General features: G+C 31.5%; 3 protein-coding genes and 1 non-coding gene across 4 annotated transcripts; 2 read left to right on the top strand and 2 right to left on the bottom strand.

The window, feature by feature from the left end:
* The first annotated feature begins 1206 nt into the window (after positions 1-1206).
* Positions 1207-5725, top strand: LOC126670068 (probable folate-biopterin transporter 4). Its single transcript, XM_050363724.2, has 7 exons — positions 1207-1463; positions 2394-2521; positions 3133-3354; positions 3662-4123; positions 4476-4673; positions 4766-4903; positions 5238-5725. Exons 1-7 carry the CDS (start codon positions 1383-1385, stop codon positions 5497-5499), a joined length of 1491 nt encoding a protein of 496 aa, XP_050219681.1. The 5' UTR covers positions 1207-1382; the 3' UTR covers positions 5500-5725.
* A 5869-nt stretch (positions 5726-11594) lies between these two features.
* On the bottom strand, positions 11595-11666 carry TRNAM-CAU (transfer RNA methionine (anticodon CAU)). The gene has a single exon. It is a non-coding gene; the product is annotated as a tRNA-Met (tRNA).
* A 79-nt stretch (positions 11667-11745) lies between these two features.
* Positions 11746-13518, top strand: LOC126669294 (vacuolar protein sorting-associated protein 22 homolog 1-like). The gene is made up of 7 exons (XM_050362735.1): positions 11746-11843; positions 11918-12028; positions 12175-12310; positions 12462-12616; positions 12756-12863; positions 12955-13044; positions 13129-13518. The coding sequence occupies exons 1-7, from the start codon at positions 11793-11795 to the stop codon at positions 13222-13224; spliced, it is 747 nt and encodes a 248-aa protein (XP_050218692.1). The 5' UTR covers positions 11746-11792; the 3' UTR covers positions 13225-13518.
* Positions 13519-13894: 376 nt separating this feature from the next.
* On the bottom strand, positions 13895-15250 carry LOC126669293 (fatty acid desaturase 4, chloroplastic). The gene has a single exon (XM_050362734.2). It carries the CDS (start codon positions 14975-14977, stop codon positions 14057-14059), a length of 921 nt encoding a protein of 306 aa, XP_050218691.1. The 5' UTR covers positions 14978-15250; the 3' UTR covers positions 13895-14056.
* Between the last annotated feature and the right edge of the window lie 1576 nt (positions 15251-16826).

Below are 16826 nucleotides of genomic sequence, written 5' to 3'. Positions count from 1 at the left end.
ACACCATTTAATAGTACCAATTCCTTTTCTGATTATGAAAGCCTTCAATAATGATGGCTATCATGTCAATTAATTTAACCAAAAAGTTCTTCTATTGATTTTAAATATAATTTAGCTATAGAGATTGAGATAAAATATACTACTATTTTTGCATATGTGGTTATAATGTACATGTGTTATTTTTTTACATGGCACTAGGTAGCAATCTGCTAGATTGTGGGTTCAATTTTTTCCACAATCGTTCACTTTCTTTAAAGTATTAAAAAAATATGAATAATTTAAATTAAACAACTGATTTTTTTTATTTATAACAAAAATCTAAATGAGTATATATATATATATGTTCAATAGAACAACCATAGTAAAAAAAACACATTTTACTTGCTCTATTTAAAATATAAAAAATTCAAATTATTTTAAAATTATAAAAACTAATTAAAATGATAAAAGATTGAACGTTTTAGATCATAATACCAAACTCAAATTTATATTCTGCCATTTAAATCATCATTTGAATTTAAATAGTTTAAAACATTAAATTTTTACTTTAAATCTGTAATCTCTAATTATTAAAAAATCCAAATATTACAAATTACAATTATATTTTTAAAATGTCGAGTATTACACAATTAAAAACTTTAATTAGTTTGTTAATTACTAGTGGATTCAAATGGCAATTTGCCCTCTCAACTTGTAAGCAATAAATAATTTGCACATAAATTAATTTTGTGGGTAAATTAGTCACGAACTTGATAATTATATTAGTTAATTCGATTTGTGCAAATTAATTTACAAGTTGAGGGGGCAAATTGCTAATTTAGAAAACAATTAGCTTACAAGTTGAGAGAGCAAATTACCGAAATGGAGTTAATTACCCATCTAACAAATTCATGATTAATTTGTTCATAAAATTAATTTATATGCAAATTGTACATTACTTGCAAATTGAGGGGGCAAATTGCCACTTAAGTCATTACCATTACCAGTGTTAACTCATCATTGTGACATGGATACTGTCTTGTTAATTTAGTGGGCCTCAAAATCTGACTTGTCAAGATTTGGTAGGTCGAAAATACGTATATAAGTTTACACGCCAGCAGCTCGATGAGTTACAAATCCTCGAAATGACGAAATAACCCATGTCCATAGTACGTACCACGCACTAATTAGTAGGGATATCTAAGTCAAAACAGAAAAAAGGAGTCCAAATATACGGTTGAAGCAGAGACAGTTTCGGAAATAAAAAAACATAAGCAGAGCACATAACAGAAATAAAATTGCAAATTTTTTGCTGCTAATTGCTTATATCTGCTCTACAAAATTTAAATTTATTTGTTGTTTTTTATTTGTGTTCAGTTATTTGTGTTAATGATCAAAAGAAAATGATAGGATGGTTCAAAGTGATGAAAAAATCTTTTGGAGCTCCATTTTTATGGCTCATTTGCTTGATTTACTTCAATCAGGTTTAATTTCTTTTCTTTCTCCATCCTATTTCCAGATATGAATTTGTTTGTTAGATTCAATTTTATTCATTATCAAATTTTAGATATTTAATCTGTTTTTTATTTTTATTTTGAATAATTGTTTTTTTTTTCCTTTTTGAACAATGTAAATCGGGGTATAGGTTTCTGGGTTTTGGAAGATTAGCCAAGTTGATTATTGATATAAACATGGTATACATATGATGGTGTATATTAGTGTTGTAACTCTTAGTTTAATTTCTTACATTATTGTAAATTGTGATTGTGATATTATCAATTTGGGTTTTTATAATTCTAGAGCGATTTCGTATATTTGCCATGTAATCTACTTTAAAAGAACATAGAAAAGCACTGGTATTCATTCTTGGAAACAATGATCATGTTAACTCCTAGTTTAATTTCTTACAAAAATGTAAAACTTGTGTGATTGTGATATTTCTGATATGGATTTTTCGTTTAATTCTAAAGCGATTTAGTATGTTTCGAGGTTTTCTACTTCAAAAAGGACTTAGAAAAGAACTGTTATTCATTGTTGATCATGCTCATGCATGTTACTTATTTTTATAATTCCTTAAGTATGATTTAGGACTCCAAAGATTCCCTGTAGATGAGTGGTGGCTTTGTTATGAAGCAAACTCAGTTTATCATACTAATGGTCTCTTTTCTGCCAGCTTATCCTCCTCCTACTTGATCTTTTATAGTTGGCAGGCTATTAGCTTGTAGTTTAGACTAGAGTACGTTAGTTTCGGAAGTTTAAAACAATCTAAAGTTTCTGGTTGTTTTCTGCGGGATTGATATTGTATTGTTTGGTCTAATATGTGGTAATCAGAAACTGATCTGTATTTTTTTTCATCTTATATTGAAAGTCCTTTCACCAGTCTTTATTTGATTATTTTTGAAATGCAATTGTAGGGTTTCAGATCTTTTGTATGGACAGCCGTTTCCTACCACCTAAAAGATAGGCTTAAGTTGTCACCTTCAGCCTCCCAATTTGTGTCTTCAGTAGCATTTTTCCCATGGAGCATAAAACCATTATACGGGTATGGTTCTTTCTTATATCAACATTTACTCATATAGAGAAACCATGAAGCTTCATCTGTGCATTTCATCCTTGCAGTGGAGTATCTTTTGTAATATAGCACCTTGCTATTTGACTCACAGGCCTGCTGTATGAACAACACTTCTGCATTTGTGGTTCTTATATTGTGCTGCTAGTATGAGACCACAAACTTATATTAAGTTTATATGTCATGAATCATGAGGTTTTGAGTGGAATTACAAATCTAATAGAGCTGGAAGACTCCAACTTCCATTTCATAACTATGTTGGGATAAAACTTTGCATCTTTCTTTAATGAAATCTTAGTAGCAGAAACGAATTTTTATGGCACATTAGAATTTATGTCTCATGTTTTTGAGGTTCTTAAATAGCTCAAGTTCAAAACAATTAAATAATGCACATTTAGAATTTTTTTTATGGCATGATCATGTTACACTTGATTATTTTATCAAATATGCTTATGAATATAGCTGTACCAGTTTAATTGCTCATGTTGTAGGTGCGGAGAGATTAAAATAAGAAAGCTGTCCTTTTTATCTTCTTCAATTTCCAGTTTCTAGTTATTGATTCTTAATTTGTTTGTGGCTTGCAGAATTGTGTCTGACTGCATACCAATTAAGGGAAGAAAAAGGATACCCTACCTAGTAATTGCTACTATCCTCTCTTTAGTTCCATGGCCTATTCTAGGCATAAGTTCAGCACTAAGAAGTTCCAAAGGGCACATCTTAATCTTCTTGACAGTGCAAAACTTGGGCTCCGCCATGGCAGATGTAGTGGTAGATGCGATGATTGCTGAGGCAGTGAGGTTTGAACGGTATGTATGTGAACATGTCTAGTATTTCTCCATTTCCATATTCATGCCCAGTCCTGATAGAGTAATTAGCTTGGAAACCATAAAGTTTTAAGTGCAGTGAATATGAAATGGGACTGCAGTAAAAGAGTTTTTCCTTATCAATTGTGATACTAAACTTTCCAACTAAGTAGACGGCTACCAATATTGAATACCAAATATTGATATAGTGAATTACCAATATAGCATAGTCTTACTGACTGTGTACTGAATTACATTGTTTAGTTTGTTTTCTTAAGAATATGACATACTTACAGCTGCCAATAAACAGGGCCTCATTTGCAGGAGATCTCCAATCTATATCTTGGTTTTCCATGGCTTTGGGTGGAGTATGTGGCAATTTGTTAGGAGGATATGCGTTAAACAACTTACAGATAGATACCATTTTTCTCCTTTTCTCTGTACTTCCAGCCATCCAGTTATTATCATGTGGTTTGGTTAAGGAGAATTCTGTAGGCAGTCAAGCGCTGCCTGAGTTTGCAAGTTCTACAAGAAGCTCATATCTTGAGAATGGGAATGATGTACTTTTAGATGAAGATAGTTTCTTATCGAAGCAGCCACAGAGAAGTACTTCAAGAAGAAAGAAGAGCCAAAAGATTAATGTGAAAAGGATAGATAATAGTTCTAAATCACATAATGGGAAGGGAAATTCTTTACCAATTGGTTGGTTGCAGTCCCTGAAAGCAGCCAGTTACAGTTTGTTACGTGCTTTTAGGCAGCCAATTATCTTGAGGTAAGTGCTGAAAGATTTCAAGTTGCATGGTGATTCGGTCCTAAAACAAATTAATGTCATCAAGTCAAATGTGATGTGACATCTTTAAGGTTCTTGCTATTTTTAGGCCATCAATAAGATTTTGATTTTCATTCAATAAGATGATGGTAGTTAATCTTCAAAATATTTGATCAGCTTGCGGCTTAATTTTTCATCCGGCTTAACTGTTTTAATTATACTATAGAATTGGCTATACTAGGTGTCTAAACCGATTTGAAATTTTTAATTTGCTTCCATTATACTTTCGGCTGCATTAGTTATTTCTTCTAATCATGGTTGTTTTTGCTTTTTACCTTGGTCTTGGGAAGACCAGACCGATGGCTTGGTTTTTCTTAGCACATGTCACTGTTCCAAACCTCTCCACGGTTATTTTCTATTACCAAACCGAGTCATTGAACTTGGATGCATCTTTTCTGGGGACTGCACGTGTTGTTGGATGGTTAGGACTCATGCTGGGGACATTTATTTACAATAACTATTTGAAGACCATGAAGCTACGGAAAATTCTCTTGTAAGCACTTCATATTGCATAATTTTTCCCGTCAAATATGCCCCTTATTTCTCAAATTGATTTCCTTGACTCTGCTTTATTCTGCTTTACAGGTGTGCTCATATTGGGTTGTCTCTCACGAGCCTCCTAGATATAGTTTTAGTGTCCCGAATGCATCTAGCCTATGGAATTTCAGATAAGATCATGGTCCTTTGTGGGTCTGCCCTTGCTGATGCAATCAATCAATTCAAGTAGGTTTAACTATTGCCAAGTTCCTTTTTTCTTCCATTGATGATTTTTGAAGGATCAATATCAAACTAATTTCCATGTGACTTGCGCATTTGCATAATCCACATGCTATATTGTGCGGAAACCTGTCAAGTCCTACTTTTTGAAGTTTCAATTTTCGTTTTTGAAAACACTTCTGAAGCTCTGAAACTCTATATGTATAACATAATCATGTAGAAAATATTGTTCGCATTTTCCGTTTCAGCATTTCCATTTCCACGCAACAAAATCCACATGTATAATTGCACTGAAACAAATTTACACCATGTTGTTACTATTCTTACCTTGTATCTGCAGGTTCATGCCGTTCCTGATTTTATCAGGCCAGTTATGTCCACCGGGAATCGAGGGAACTCTATTTGCCCTCTTTATGTCAATCAACAACTTGGGTTCGACTCTAGGATCGTTCACTGGTGCAGGACTAGCTTCATTTCTCAACCTCTCATCAGGTTCATTTGACAACCTTGTTTCAGGCATTGTCATCCAAGTCCTTTGCACTTACATTCCAGTTGCCTTACTATTCCTAATACCAAAAGAAGCTACAGGAATATCAGCATGAGATAGGATTTTCAGGCTAATCATCTAGCAGTAGAAAAATGAGAAATTTTTTCGTCGATACTTTTTGTCACATCCGACTAGCGGATGAAATACACAAGATACAACTACATTTATTTATACTTGTCAGATCAATTAGATCTTTGAGTACAGTGAAATACAATGTATAAGACCTTGCTGAACCATTCTAATCATGGTTCATTTTGAAATACAGAGATTATTACCGTCAAGATGTCGATGTGTTTGTTTCCGTGTCGATCAGAGAGAGTGGGGTTTCCAAATCCCACTTCTTTGTTTCTGTATGGAAAAAAATTGAAATGTGACATTTTCTTCGTGTGATAGAAATGGCAAATATTTGTCTGTGCTTAACATTCACCTGAACAGAAAGGACTAAATTGAGCAATACTTCAGATATTGAAGCAAATTTAGATTTTTGCATATTTGCAGTATCTCATTTCAATCATTATTTAAAAAAATTATTTGTATTTCAACTTTGATTTTGATTTAATAAGTCAAAACTTTATGATTCTTGATTTGCATATCTATTAAGTTAATAATGATAAGGCACACCAGGACAATCAAATTAAATATATTTGGTAAATATGAAATTTAAAAGAGTAAATGGCAGATGATATCCATTATCCAATGTTTAGCGCTTTGCAACTTTTAAATTTTAATAAATTTATCGCTAACATTTGTAATTTTTGCAGTTTAATGCAGTGTTTTAAAAACCGAACCGGTGGCCGGACCGTTGAGACCACCGGTTTTCGGTTGAACCGGTTCAATGATCAGTTCAACCTGTTTAATAAATTTAAAAAAAATTGAAATAAATTATGGGTCAGTTGTTTTTTACCGGTTCAATCCGGTTCAACACCCGATTTTTTACTGGTTCAATCTGGTCCAACACGATCCAACCAAAAAATTCGGTTTTTTGCAGTTTCAAACCGGACTACTGACTGGTTTGCAGTTCAACCGGTCTGACCGGCCGGTCCGGTCCGGTTTTTAAAAGAATGATTCAATGTATAAAAAAGTCAACGGTAAAGTCATATACTAATGTAATTTTTTTATTATTATTTTTAATAATTGGGAGGGAGAATGTTTATGGAAAAATTTGAACCCACAATTTAACAGTTTGCTGCTCAGCACTTATATCATTTGAGGTATAGTTCATTGGTGATGTGGTATTATTACAATACTTCTAAAACAACGATATTTTTACGGAATAATTACAGTTGTAGGCTTTTTTAGATCCAATTCTCATATGTACTTTTTCCCCCAAAAGTTACATTGGTACTATTCTCACGTGAAATGTTACATCAAATACTTTTTTTCTAGCGTTAGCGCGCGTCAGATTTTGTCTAGTGCACCAGCAAAGTTGGTGTACTATCAGCTGACCCGCACGTGTTGCGCGGGTCAGTAGTGTCTGTTCTTTTGAATTATTCAATTTGAACAATTCAAAGCACATTAAATGTATTTTTTATTTTATTAAATATATTAAAAACAATAATATTTCCTCTCTAAGATAATTTCAAAAAATAATATGTTCTAAATAAATTTTAAAAATATTAATTTTAATTTTATTTAAGAAATACAATAATTGAATTAATTAAAAATACCAGTTTTTAAAAAAAAAATTGGATTAAAAAATGAATTAGATATAGTAAATTGAAGTTTAATTAATTAAATTAATTAAATTTTTAAATTGTCATTTCTTATTTTTATCAATTAAATTGAATCAACCGATGTTTATTTGATGCATACAAAAGGTATTTGAAAAAAAAAATTGATGTATCTCCGATACATATTTGATACACTTCTGATACATATTTGATACATATTCATTGTTCGGAACCTTTTTCTTATTTTTTTATGCATTTGTTTAAGTTGTATTACTAATATTTTTATACATCTAAAAACCTTATCGAAAATTTTAATACATGTATTACTAATATATTTATTATACATATTTGATACACTTCCGATATATATTTAGTACATTTCTAATACATATCTAATACATAACTTATACATAATAAATATATTTTTAAAATGTACTAAATAGATAAATCGTTAATATATCATTTATACATGATATATATAGTTTTAGATATACTTAATAGATACATAATTTATACATAATAGAATCATGAGTGTACTTTGATAATTTTATTTTTAATTCATAATAAATGTGGCTATTTTTTCTATTTTTATATGATAAAAAACGTGTCTTTTGTTCTATTTTATGAGACGGGAAAAAAATTTGTTGTACATTTTATATTTTTAAAATTTATTATATTTATATATAAAATTAATATTAATATTAAATAAGTAAATAAATATTTGTATTTTGAAATTCATTAAAATATTAGTATTTTAAAATTGAAATATTAAATAAATAAATAAATAGATAAGATGAAAAAAATAGATAAACCATTTGTTTTAAATGTGAGGTAAAATTTACATACTATATAAGTAAGTTTTATTTGATTTGATAATTAAAAAAAAAAGATAGTTGACCCGCGCGTCACCTGCGGGTTAGTGGAGCATGAGCACCAGCATAGCTGGTGCACATGTTCATGCGTCAGTAGCATCAGCCCTGCTGACGCATAGTGATAGGAGTAGAATACTCCTAATATTTAGATAGTTTTTGCATCACTTTATTACGTTTTGACATGTGTTTTTAGGTGTTTCGATACCTTATTATGTGTGTTGGCGTTTCAGGTGATTTGGAGTGTTTGCGGAACTATTTGGGCTAAAAAGAGTGAAGAATTAAAGAAATATCAAAGTCGGAAGCTAAAGCAAAGAGTTAAAGAGAAATCAAGTTTTTAAAGCATGTCTTGGAAGAGAAGTTCATGAGCAAAAGAGAAGCTGAGAAGCAAAAGAGACATGTGTAATTTAACACATGTCTCGACCAAGACATGAGCTTCTCGACCAAGACATGAAGGATGATTTTGCACGAAGGTTTATCAAAGGAGCTTCTCGATCGAGAAGCTCAACTTAAATGAGCTTCTCGACCAAGACATGGGAAAAAGGTGAAGACGAAATCTGTTTTGAACAAAGAGCTTTAAGTGGCCCACTTCCTCTTTTAGCCCAACACCTCTTGTACTAGGATGTTTTTATTTCCCTTTTTATCCAGACTATATAAGACACATTATCTTTTAGGTCAAGAATCATTCACTTTGGTAAACAACAACTTTGAATCGATCAATATTATTCCTTTTGCTCTCTACTTTTAGAATAAGATCTTCATAGTTCTTGGTGTTCTTCATTTAATTTACAGATTTTATAGTTCGGGTTTCATCTCCATTAATGCAAGCTTTTGAGTTTCTATCTTCATTATCTTGTTTATGTTATTGATTCCTTTCTCACTTAAGGTATTTACTCTAATCCTTATTATGTTGATTAATTGTTGCTTAGTAGTTAATGTTAGGTTAGTTATGAGTAGTTAAACTCCTAGTCTAGGGGTTGTTTATGATTGCTATATATGATTGCTAGATGATTGGTTAGGGTTGTATGGGTTAGGGTTTTGTTGTGTTTAATGATCTTAATGCTTAGATTAAGTTAGTTTCTTAATTTATGATTTGTGTTTGATTAGTGAGGGCGAGAGTTAAGCTAATAAAATAGACCTAGTTGAGCATAAGTTTAAGACCTAATGCACGAGAGTGATTTAGGGATTTAGCGGTTGTTTGAGTTTGCGGATTAATCGGATTGATTGTTGTAGTCGACATCCAATTGCACGAGAGTGAGTTGGATTTCGACTCATTAATCAATTGTCGGTTCTTCAACTTCCGGCTCGAGAGAGCGGATTTAGATACCTTAGAATGGCTCGACCCGAACCAATACCCGTATACCCGACCTATTACCTAGGAATCTCGTTGGCATGATTAGCAACCCTTAGGCGCTTTTAATTATTGTTTTTAATCCTTTAATCAATTAGTTGTTTAATTTTTAATTGCTTCTTAGTCTAATTAGTGATTGCTTAAATTTAGTTCCGTAGTTATTAATCAAAAATCCAATTACTCGTTTGCTTTCCGAATTGAAAATCAAAGTCAATTTCATTCACTTTAAACCTCTTGTCTCCGTGGGATCGACATCCGACTTCCGGATTACTACAAGTTGGGTTTATTCTCAACACATAGTACGTACAAAATGTAATATTTTGGTTAGAAAATGTATCGCATGTTATTTAGTATAGAAGGGAACGTACCGCATGAAATAAATTCTATTTTTATGTATATATCTGTAACTAACCCTATTTTTACAACACAATATTACTGTCATTTGTTCGATATTTTAAATTGCAAAATTTACGAAAGTTAATGATAAATTTGCCACAACCTCAAAATCACAACTAAAGCGCTAAAAGTTTTGAATTATTTGCATTTAACTCAATTTAGAAAGTAATTATAATAATATTTATTATACTTATTTTTTAAAAATATTCATAAAAATAAATATATATTTGTATTTGTATATGCATATGAATATGAATATAATTTTTATAATAAATTTTGGAGAAATAAAAAATTAGTGTTACTAATAATAATAATACATTTTAGGTGATAATCATAAGTATTAAAGAATGTGATAAAATAAATAAAATAACAATTATAAATAAATTTTAACTTTTTTAAATAATTATAAACTATATATTTAAAAACAATTACGATATATATATATACTTTTATAAAAGAAAATAGATACATAAATTAAATTTCATTTCATTTTTTGTTATAAGATTTTTTAGTCAACTAACAAAAATTAACAAATGAATGAGAGTTTTTTTTTCTTTTTTTATTTTATAATTGATGGATGAGAAATTTCGAAGTTTTAAATATGTGGTAATTTCCCAAAATATATGTTTTGGCAGTTTATTTGCAACTTTACATTGCAAGTTTTGACTTTTCTTTTATGACGTTTTTTATTTATGAAAAATACCTTTTTTTTATTTCATAAATACCTTTTTCGGTTTTCAATTTCGGTTTTCGGTTTTTTCGGTTCGATCGACCGAACTAACCAAATCGACCGGCAGTTTTTTTATATAGTGTAAGATTAGTGTATATATAGTGTTAGTTTTTATTTTTTTTAGATTTTTTTCCTGAAATTTTTTATTTTATTTTTTATAGTTTAACAGTAGTGTATATATAGTGTTTTTATGGTGTTTATATAGTGTAAAATTAGTGTATATATAGTGTATAAGTAGTGTATAAATAGTGTATAAACAGTGTATAAGTAGTGTATTTATGGAATTTTGTAGTGTTTTTTGTGGTTTAACCATGAAACACTGCAAATACACCATAAACACTGCAAATATACCATAAACACTGTAAATGCACTATAAATATACAAAAAAACGGTAGAAATACACTATTTATACACCAAAAATACATAAAATGTAAATATATTATAAAATTATTACAAATGCACCATAAATCAATATTTTCTTTCCAAAATTAGTAGCAATAAACAAATCTATGAATAAGAGAAGACAAAATAAATAATTTTATGAATAATATAACAATTTTATAAACAAAAAATTATAGATCTATAATTATTAATTTATAAAATATTTAAATCATTAAAGAAATCTAAAAAATTACACAAATTTAAAAACGAGTCGAGAAATCCATAGCGCGAACGGAAAAGACGAACGGAAAAACGACGAGAAATCCATCGGAAGTAGACGAACGGAAGCGCGACCAGAAAGACGAACGGAAAAGTAATCGGAGGAGATAAACTGAAAATCAAATGAAAAAGAAGAAGAAAATAAAAAGAAAATAAGAGAGAACTTTGAGAGAGAAGAGAGAGAAAGGTGGCTATGTAAAAGTTTAATCTAAAATGAGATAAGACTTTTTTATATAGTGGGTATTTTGGTAAATAAGTTGGCGAATTAGATAGCCTTGGATAAGAAAAAAAGATGGGTAAAAATGATGTAAATACTTTGCTAAAAATAGGTATTTGGAAAATAATTTCTTTAAATATAAGAAAGAATTTAGTTAGTTTGATTTAATTTCAAGGAGTTTCTGGTAATTAATTCTAAAAATAATGTATATTATTATCATTGAAAATGTAAGACTACAAAAAGAAGAAAAAAAAATATATCGGAGCCAGGTTTCGATCCTGGGACCTGTGGGTTATGGGCCCACCACGCTTCCGCTGCGCCACTCCGATTCCATGTTCACTTATTACATTAATAAGTATATGAATATAACATAGAAATTTTCAGATTTTTAATAAACATAAATTTAAATCATCTTCACCAGAAAAGTAAAAAGCATCGATCTTTATTGTAAGAGAATGAGAAGGAGACCTGGAATTGGCGGGTTACAAACCGCTGCTGCTGCTAGGGTTTGTTTCATATCCTTTGTTAGCTTAATTCTTGTGCTAATTTTTTAGTATTATTTAATTGGGTGTGTTTTCAGGATCAATACAGATTACTGGGTGAAAATGTAGCCAAGTTAAGAACTGATCTTATGAAAGAACAGCTCTCCACTTTTCGCTCTCAGCTTCAAGATTTTGCCCGTAAACATAAGGTTCCTTACTCTACTTTTTTACTTTTTATTCTTTGCTTATCACGTCCTTACTATTTTGATCAATACCCTATTTGCAAAAATTCGTGGTTGAAATGGGATTATGCTATATTCTATTGTTGAAGATTGATAAAATGTGTTTGCTGCAGAATGATATTCGAAAGAACCCGACTTTTAGAGCTCAATTTCATGACATGTGTGCTAAAGTGGGAGTGGATCCTTTGGCCTCTAATAAAGGTTTTTGGGCGGAGCTGCTAGGGATTGGCGATTTCTATTATGAACTTGGTTTGTGCATTTCTTCTTTAACTCTCGTGCTTTAGTTTGTTGCTCTGTGAATGTTTAAAATGTATCTGTAATTCCATTTGACTTGGATCCTCAACTTATTGTTATTCATGTGATAGAAATGCTTATGGTGTGCATTTATTTGACTAGACAGGCGTACAAATTGTTGAGATATGCTTGGCAACAAGACTCCACAATGGAGGTTTGATCAACCTGCAGGAACTTTGCACTCTACTTCGCCAGAAACGAAAGAGTGACCGAGAAGCAGTTTCTGAGGATGACTGCTTGCGTGCCATAAGTAAGCTTAAGGTTTGTAATTAAGGCTGTTATGGATATTCTTCAGATGGATGAAGTATAATTTTGTCATAACTGAAGTAACTATAAAGTGCTTTATTGATGAGGTGCTCATTTAAATTTTAATAAATCAAATCATACTGACCATTCTCAGATACTAGGGAGCGGTTTTGAGGTGATTTCTGTTGGAAAAAGAAAGCTTATTCGATCTGTTCCAACTGAATTAAACAAAGACCATAATGAAATCTTAGAGCTGGCTCAGGTTCTTCTCGTTTGTGCTTCATAATGTGTTGAAATGTCATCCTCAATGAAATAACTATTTAAATTGTGTTTCAACCAATATGTTCTTTCAGGCTCAAGGCTTTGTGACTGTTGATGAGGTTGAGAGGCGACTTTCTTGGACATCTGGCCGTGCTATTGATGCTCTTGATACTCTATTAGATGTAAGTTCTGTTTTCTTCAATCCCTTTTCATGCATCCTGAGCAAAAGTATTGTGGCATTATATGAATCAATAATGTTTTTGCAGGAGGGTCTTGCGATGATTGATGATGGGCACAGAGATGGAAAACGCCGCTACTGGTTTCCTTGTGTGTCCTCCATATCTTCTTCAGTAGGGGGCTGATATGTAACATGGAAGGCTCATATACAAACTGTATTTGTACCCGGAAAAACACAAGGTGCGAAAGATATTTTCACTCCATAGAATTAAAAGTAGCAGTATAGAATGATTTCAGATTGCAAACCTCACAAGTAAATCTAAAAGAATCACTTCCCATTATCATCGGTGTAAACTTTTGAATTTTTGACGTTACCTAGACTCCCCTAGAATAAGTGCCTCTTATTTGATTCCCTTCTCTTTTCTCATGTCTGATAGTCATTAATATTTGTTTGGTGCAAATCCACTTATTTGAACTTACCGTGCTTTATATCTTTGAGGCTTCCCTTTTTACTTCCCCTAGTTTTGAGGAAATATTTTAATACAATGGCCATGGCTGAGGGTTTTGTTAGAATGTTGGATTGCTGCAAAATTGATCCAATGAATCGAAAAGGTTATTTAGCTCATTAATGTTCATGCAGGCTTGCACAGGTCTCCTCTGAATTAGGAATTTTCCTATGAATCATGCCATTTAAAGTAAATAGAAATTAGCAAATCTCTACATTTGTGTTTTATCTGTAGAACAGAGGATCATTCTTATCTAAGGAGCAAGTGGCCTTCTTTAAGGAATTATACATAGTTGCACAATTTTATTAATTCTTTAAGAAAGCAGATAAAAAAAGTCTTTGCTACTAAGTACTCAAATCTGCTGTTTACCAACATGATCTTATTAAAATAATTTGGTCACGGGAAAGACTAAAAAAATGAGAAACAATGATGCGTCTTTTCACAATCCTATACACATTGCCACGTTTAGCGATTATAAAAAAAACTATTATATGTACTTAAAACAGAAAAACTATTGTGCTGTAACATGTGAAGAGGTTTCAACCTCTTCAATCCAGTCAGAAGTAGGCTCACTCCAAGACCTAGGTCTCACCCCAAGCTGAAAAAACAAAACCATTTCTAGGGCCTCGAACACCTTCTGGTTATCCAAAAACTCATTACAAACTCCACTTACTATGCAGTAATTGTTGTTATAGGGTTGCCTATGATGTGCAGAATGTTGTGAGCGTGAAACTAGCAAACCTGCATCCTGCAATGCCACCACTGGCGGTGGCAGCTTGCTCTTGGTGCCGTGAGCCCAAGCATGAAACTGCTGGCTGAACATTATACAGCCAGCGCCCACACTAACAAAACCGTGGATTACTGGGCCGTTGCAGAATAAGTCTACTGGCAACACAAAAAGTGCTACCACCTTTGCTAGGGCATGTAAGTTGTTGGCAAATTGACGTCTAGTGATCGTCCATGGCCACTTATGATGACCTTGAAATGCATCAATTTGAGCACCGAAAATCGGTGTTGATGCATCACCATAGTTATCTATTCCCCAGTGGTAAACACCAGAGCCAAGGTCAGCGAAAAGGTAGCCAACATAGCCTGCTAACATGGTTTGAAGCCATGCATCTGAACCGGCTGCAGCAACTATAGCCTTGGCTAGGGAAATAAGAACAGTGGTGCACCCAGTTGCTACCAATGCGCGGTGAGACCATGTTGATTGCAGACTAGGGTCATTGAGCACAGGATTGCCAATGGGTGTGACTAAATTTGAAGTACTTACAAGCTTAGGTTCCATAGCTAATTGGGTTGGTTTCGGCTTCGAATTGGCAGTTTTCATGGCTGAACATATCAGTCGCGTGCGGAGGAGGCATGGATCACGGTAACTGGAAAGATGGGTTGGAGACCTTGTAAGGTACTTGTGATGGGGGAGGATAGACATTGAAGAAATGACATAGAAAAAGCAATCCCAGTTGGTTTCAGAAAGCAATATATGTGAGTAAGAATTAGAATTAGTGGCTGTAGTTAATGGAGTTGGAAAAGTCTTGTGGATCAGATTTTGTGGTGTATGGTTAAGGTGCGTGGGTTCATAAAAGTCTCAGTTAGCGTCCCTGTGAATGTGTGTTGCATAATTGGTTAAGCCTTTTAGTGTTGTTGAGTGTAAATGATAATGCAAGCAAACTTTGATGGCAATTTCGTGAAGAAAACATGTTATACTTTTTCTTTGTTTAATTATAGTGGGACCCGTATTCTCATTTTATGAGAATTTGTGAATTTTCGAGGTTTCGAGTTCAAATTTTTGACACTCATACGATACTCATCTATTTATATACGAGAGTTTATTATTTTTACGGTAGATATAGAGAATGGGCAACTCCTTGTTATCTAGTAAGTGATCATTAAACCTCATACAATAAAAAAAGAAAAATGATTTTACATATCTAAAATTTTGATTATTTTGACATATTTTATTTAAAAAATATATATATAGCGGTTCATCATATATATATATATATATATATATATATATATATATATATATATATATATATATATATATATATATATATATATATATATTCTATTTGGATCAATCAAACATACTGAATATATTTATTCAAATTTATACAATTAATGGATTAAATTGTTTAATTTTTTAAAAATTGTATATGTCAAAACAATCAAAAGTGTGTGTATATAAAACATTTTGCTTAAAAAAAATATAAGACAAGGAAATGAAGATTCACCATATGTGATTGATAGCTCCAAGCAAAGCAAAGAAAATGGGTCTTATTTGGTGGTAGTGGTCGATTGCCTTAAAATAAAATTATACGTGGAACTGTTGTGAGCCACTCCATTGGTGTTTATTCCATACAATTTTTGCACCACATCATTTTTATAACAAGCCAATAATGCGATAGAATTTTTTTAATTATTATTCATTCTTTTATTATTTAATTTTCCATATGACTACCAAATAATAAGCAACAACTGATAAGCAATACAAATTAATCAAAAGCAAGAACAATCTAGACATGGATCCCGAAAAATTAACTCAACCGATGAATAAAGTGTCATTGGATGGGATATTTCAATTTAGTTCTTTTCTGATTAAACCGATAATCCGTTCAAATTTAGTATTTTTCGATCGTCATCTTCAATAAGATTTTAAAATTAGATCGATAAACTTTCAAAAAAATCAAATCTACAAGCAAGGGCGGGGACCGCTGGGGGTAGTAATGGCATTAGCCCCTCCAAATTTTTATTCTTAACTTTTTCATCCTCAATAATTTTTGTTTTTTTAGCTTTTTTGACCCTTTAATTTTTTTCTTTAAATATTTTTGCCCCTCAAACTATCTAATATCTTCTCTTTTACCCCTCTAAAAATAAATCATGGCTTCGTCCCTGCCTACAAAAACTTGAATCCAAAGTCCAGATAAACATTAAAAATCCTTAAATGATCTAAGAAATTAAATTACAAACTGAAAATGAGACCATAAAATTTTATTCAAACATGATAAAATTTAAACTGATAGATAAATTTTCTAATAAAAAAATTTATTGAATTAAAAAGTAAAAATCATAAAATAAGTACTATTATGGACGGAGAGAAGATGATTTTCCGATTAAAATTGAAAAATCACCTTCTCCCACCCTCTAAAAAATAAAAATAAAAATAGAATAAATTTTTTTTTTCTAAAGAAAAGGGAGAGTAAAAAATTCAAAGAGAGTTTTTTGAATTTTCTTTATTTAAATAATAATTGAGTATCTATTATTTAGAATAAAAAATG

The sequence above is a fragment of the Mercurialis annua genome, linkage group LG2 (genome assembly GCF_937616625.2).
Source record: "Mercurialis annua linkage group LG2, ddMerAnnu1.2, whole genome shotgun sequence".
Taxonomy (NCBI): Eukaryota; Viridiplantae; Streptophyta; class Magnoliopsida; order Malpighiales; family Euphorbiaceae; genus Mercurialis; species Mercurialis annua.
This window is presented reverse-complemented; position numbering and strand designations above follow the sequence as displayed.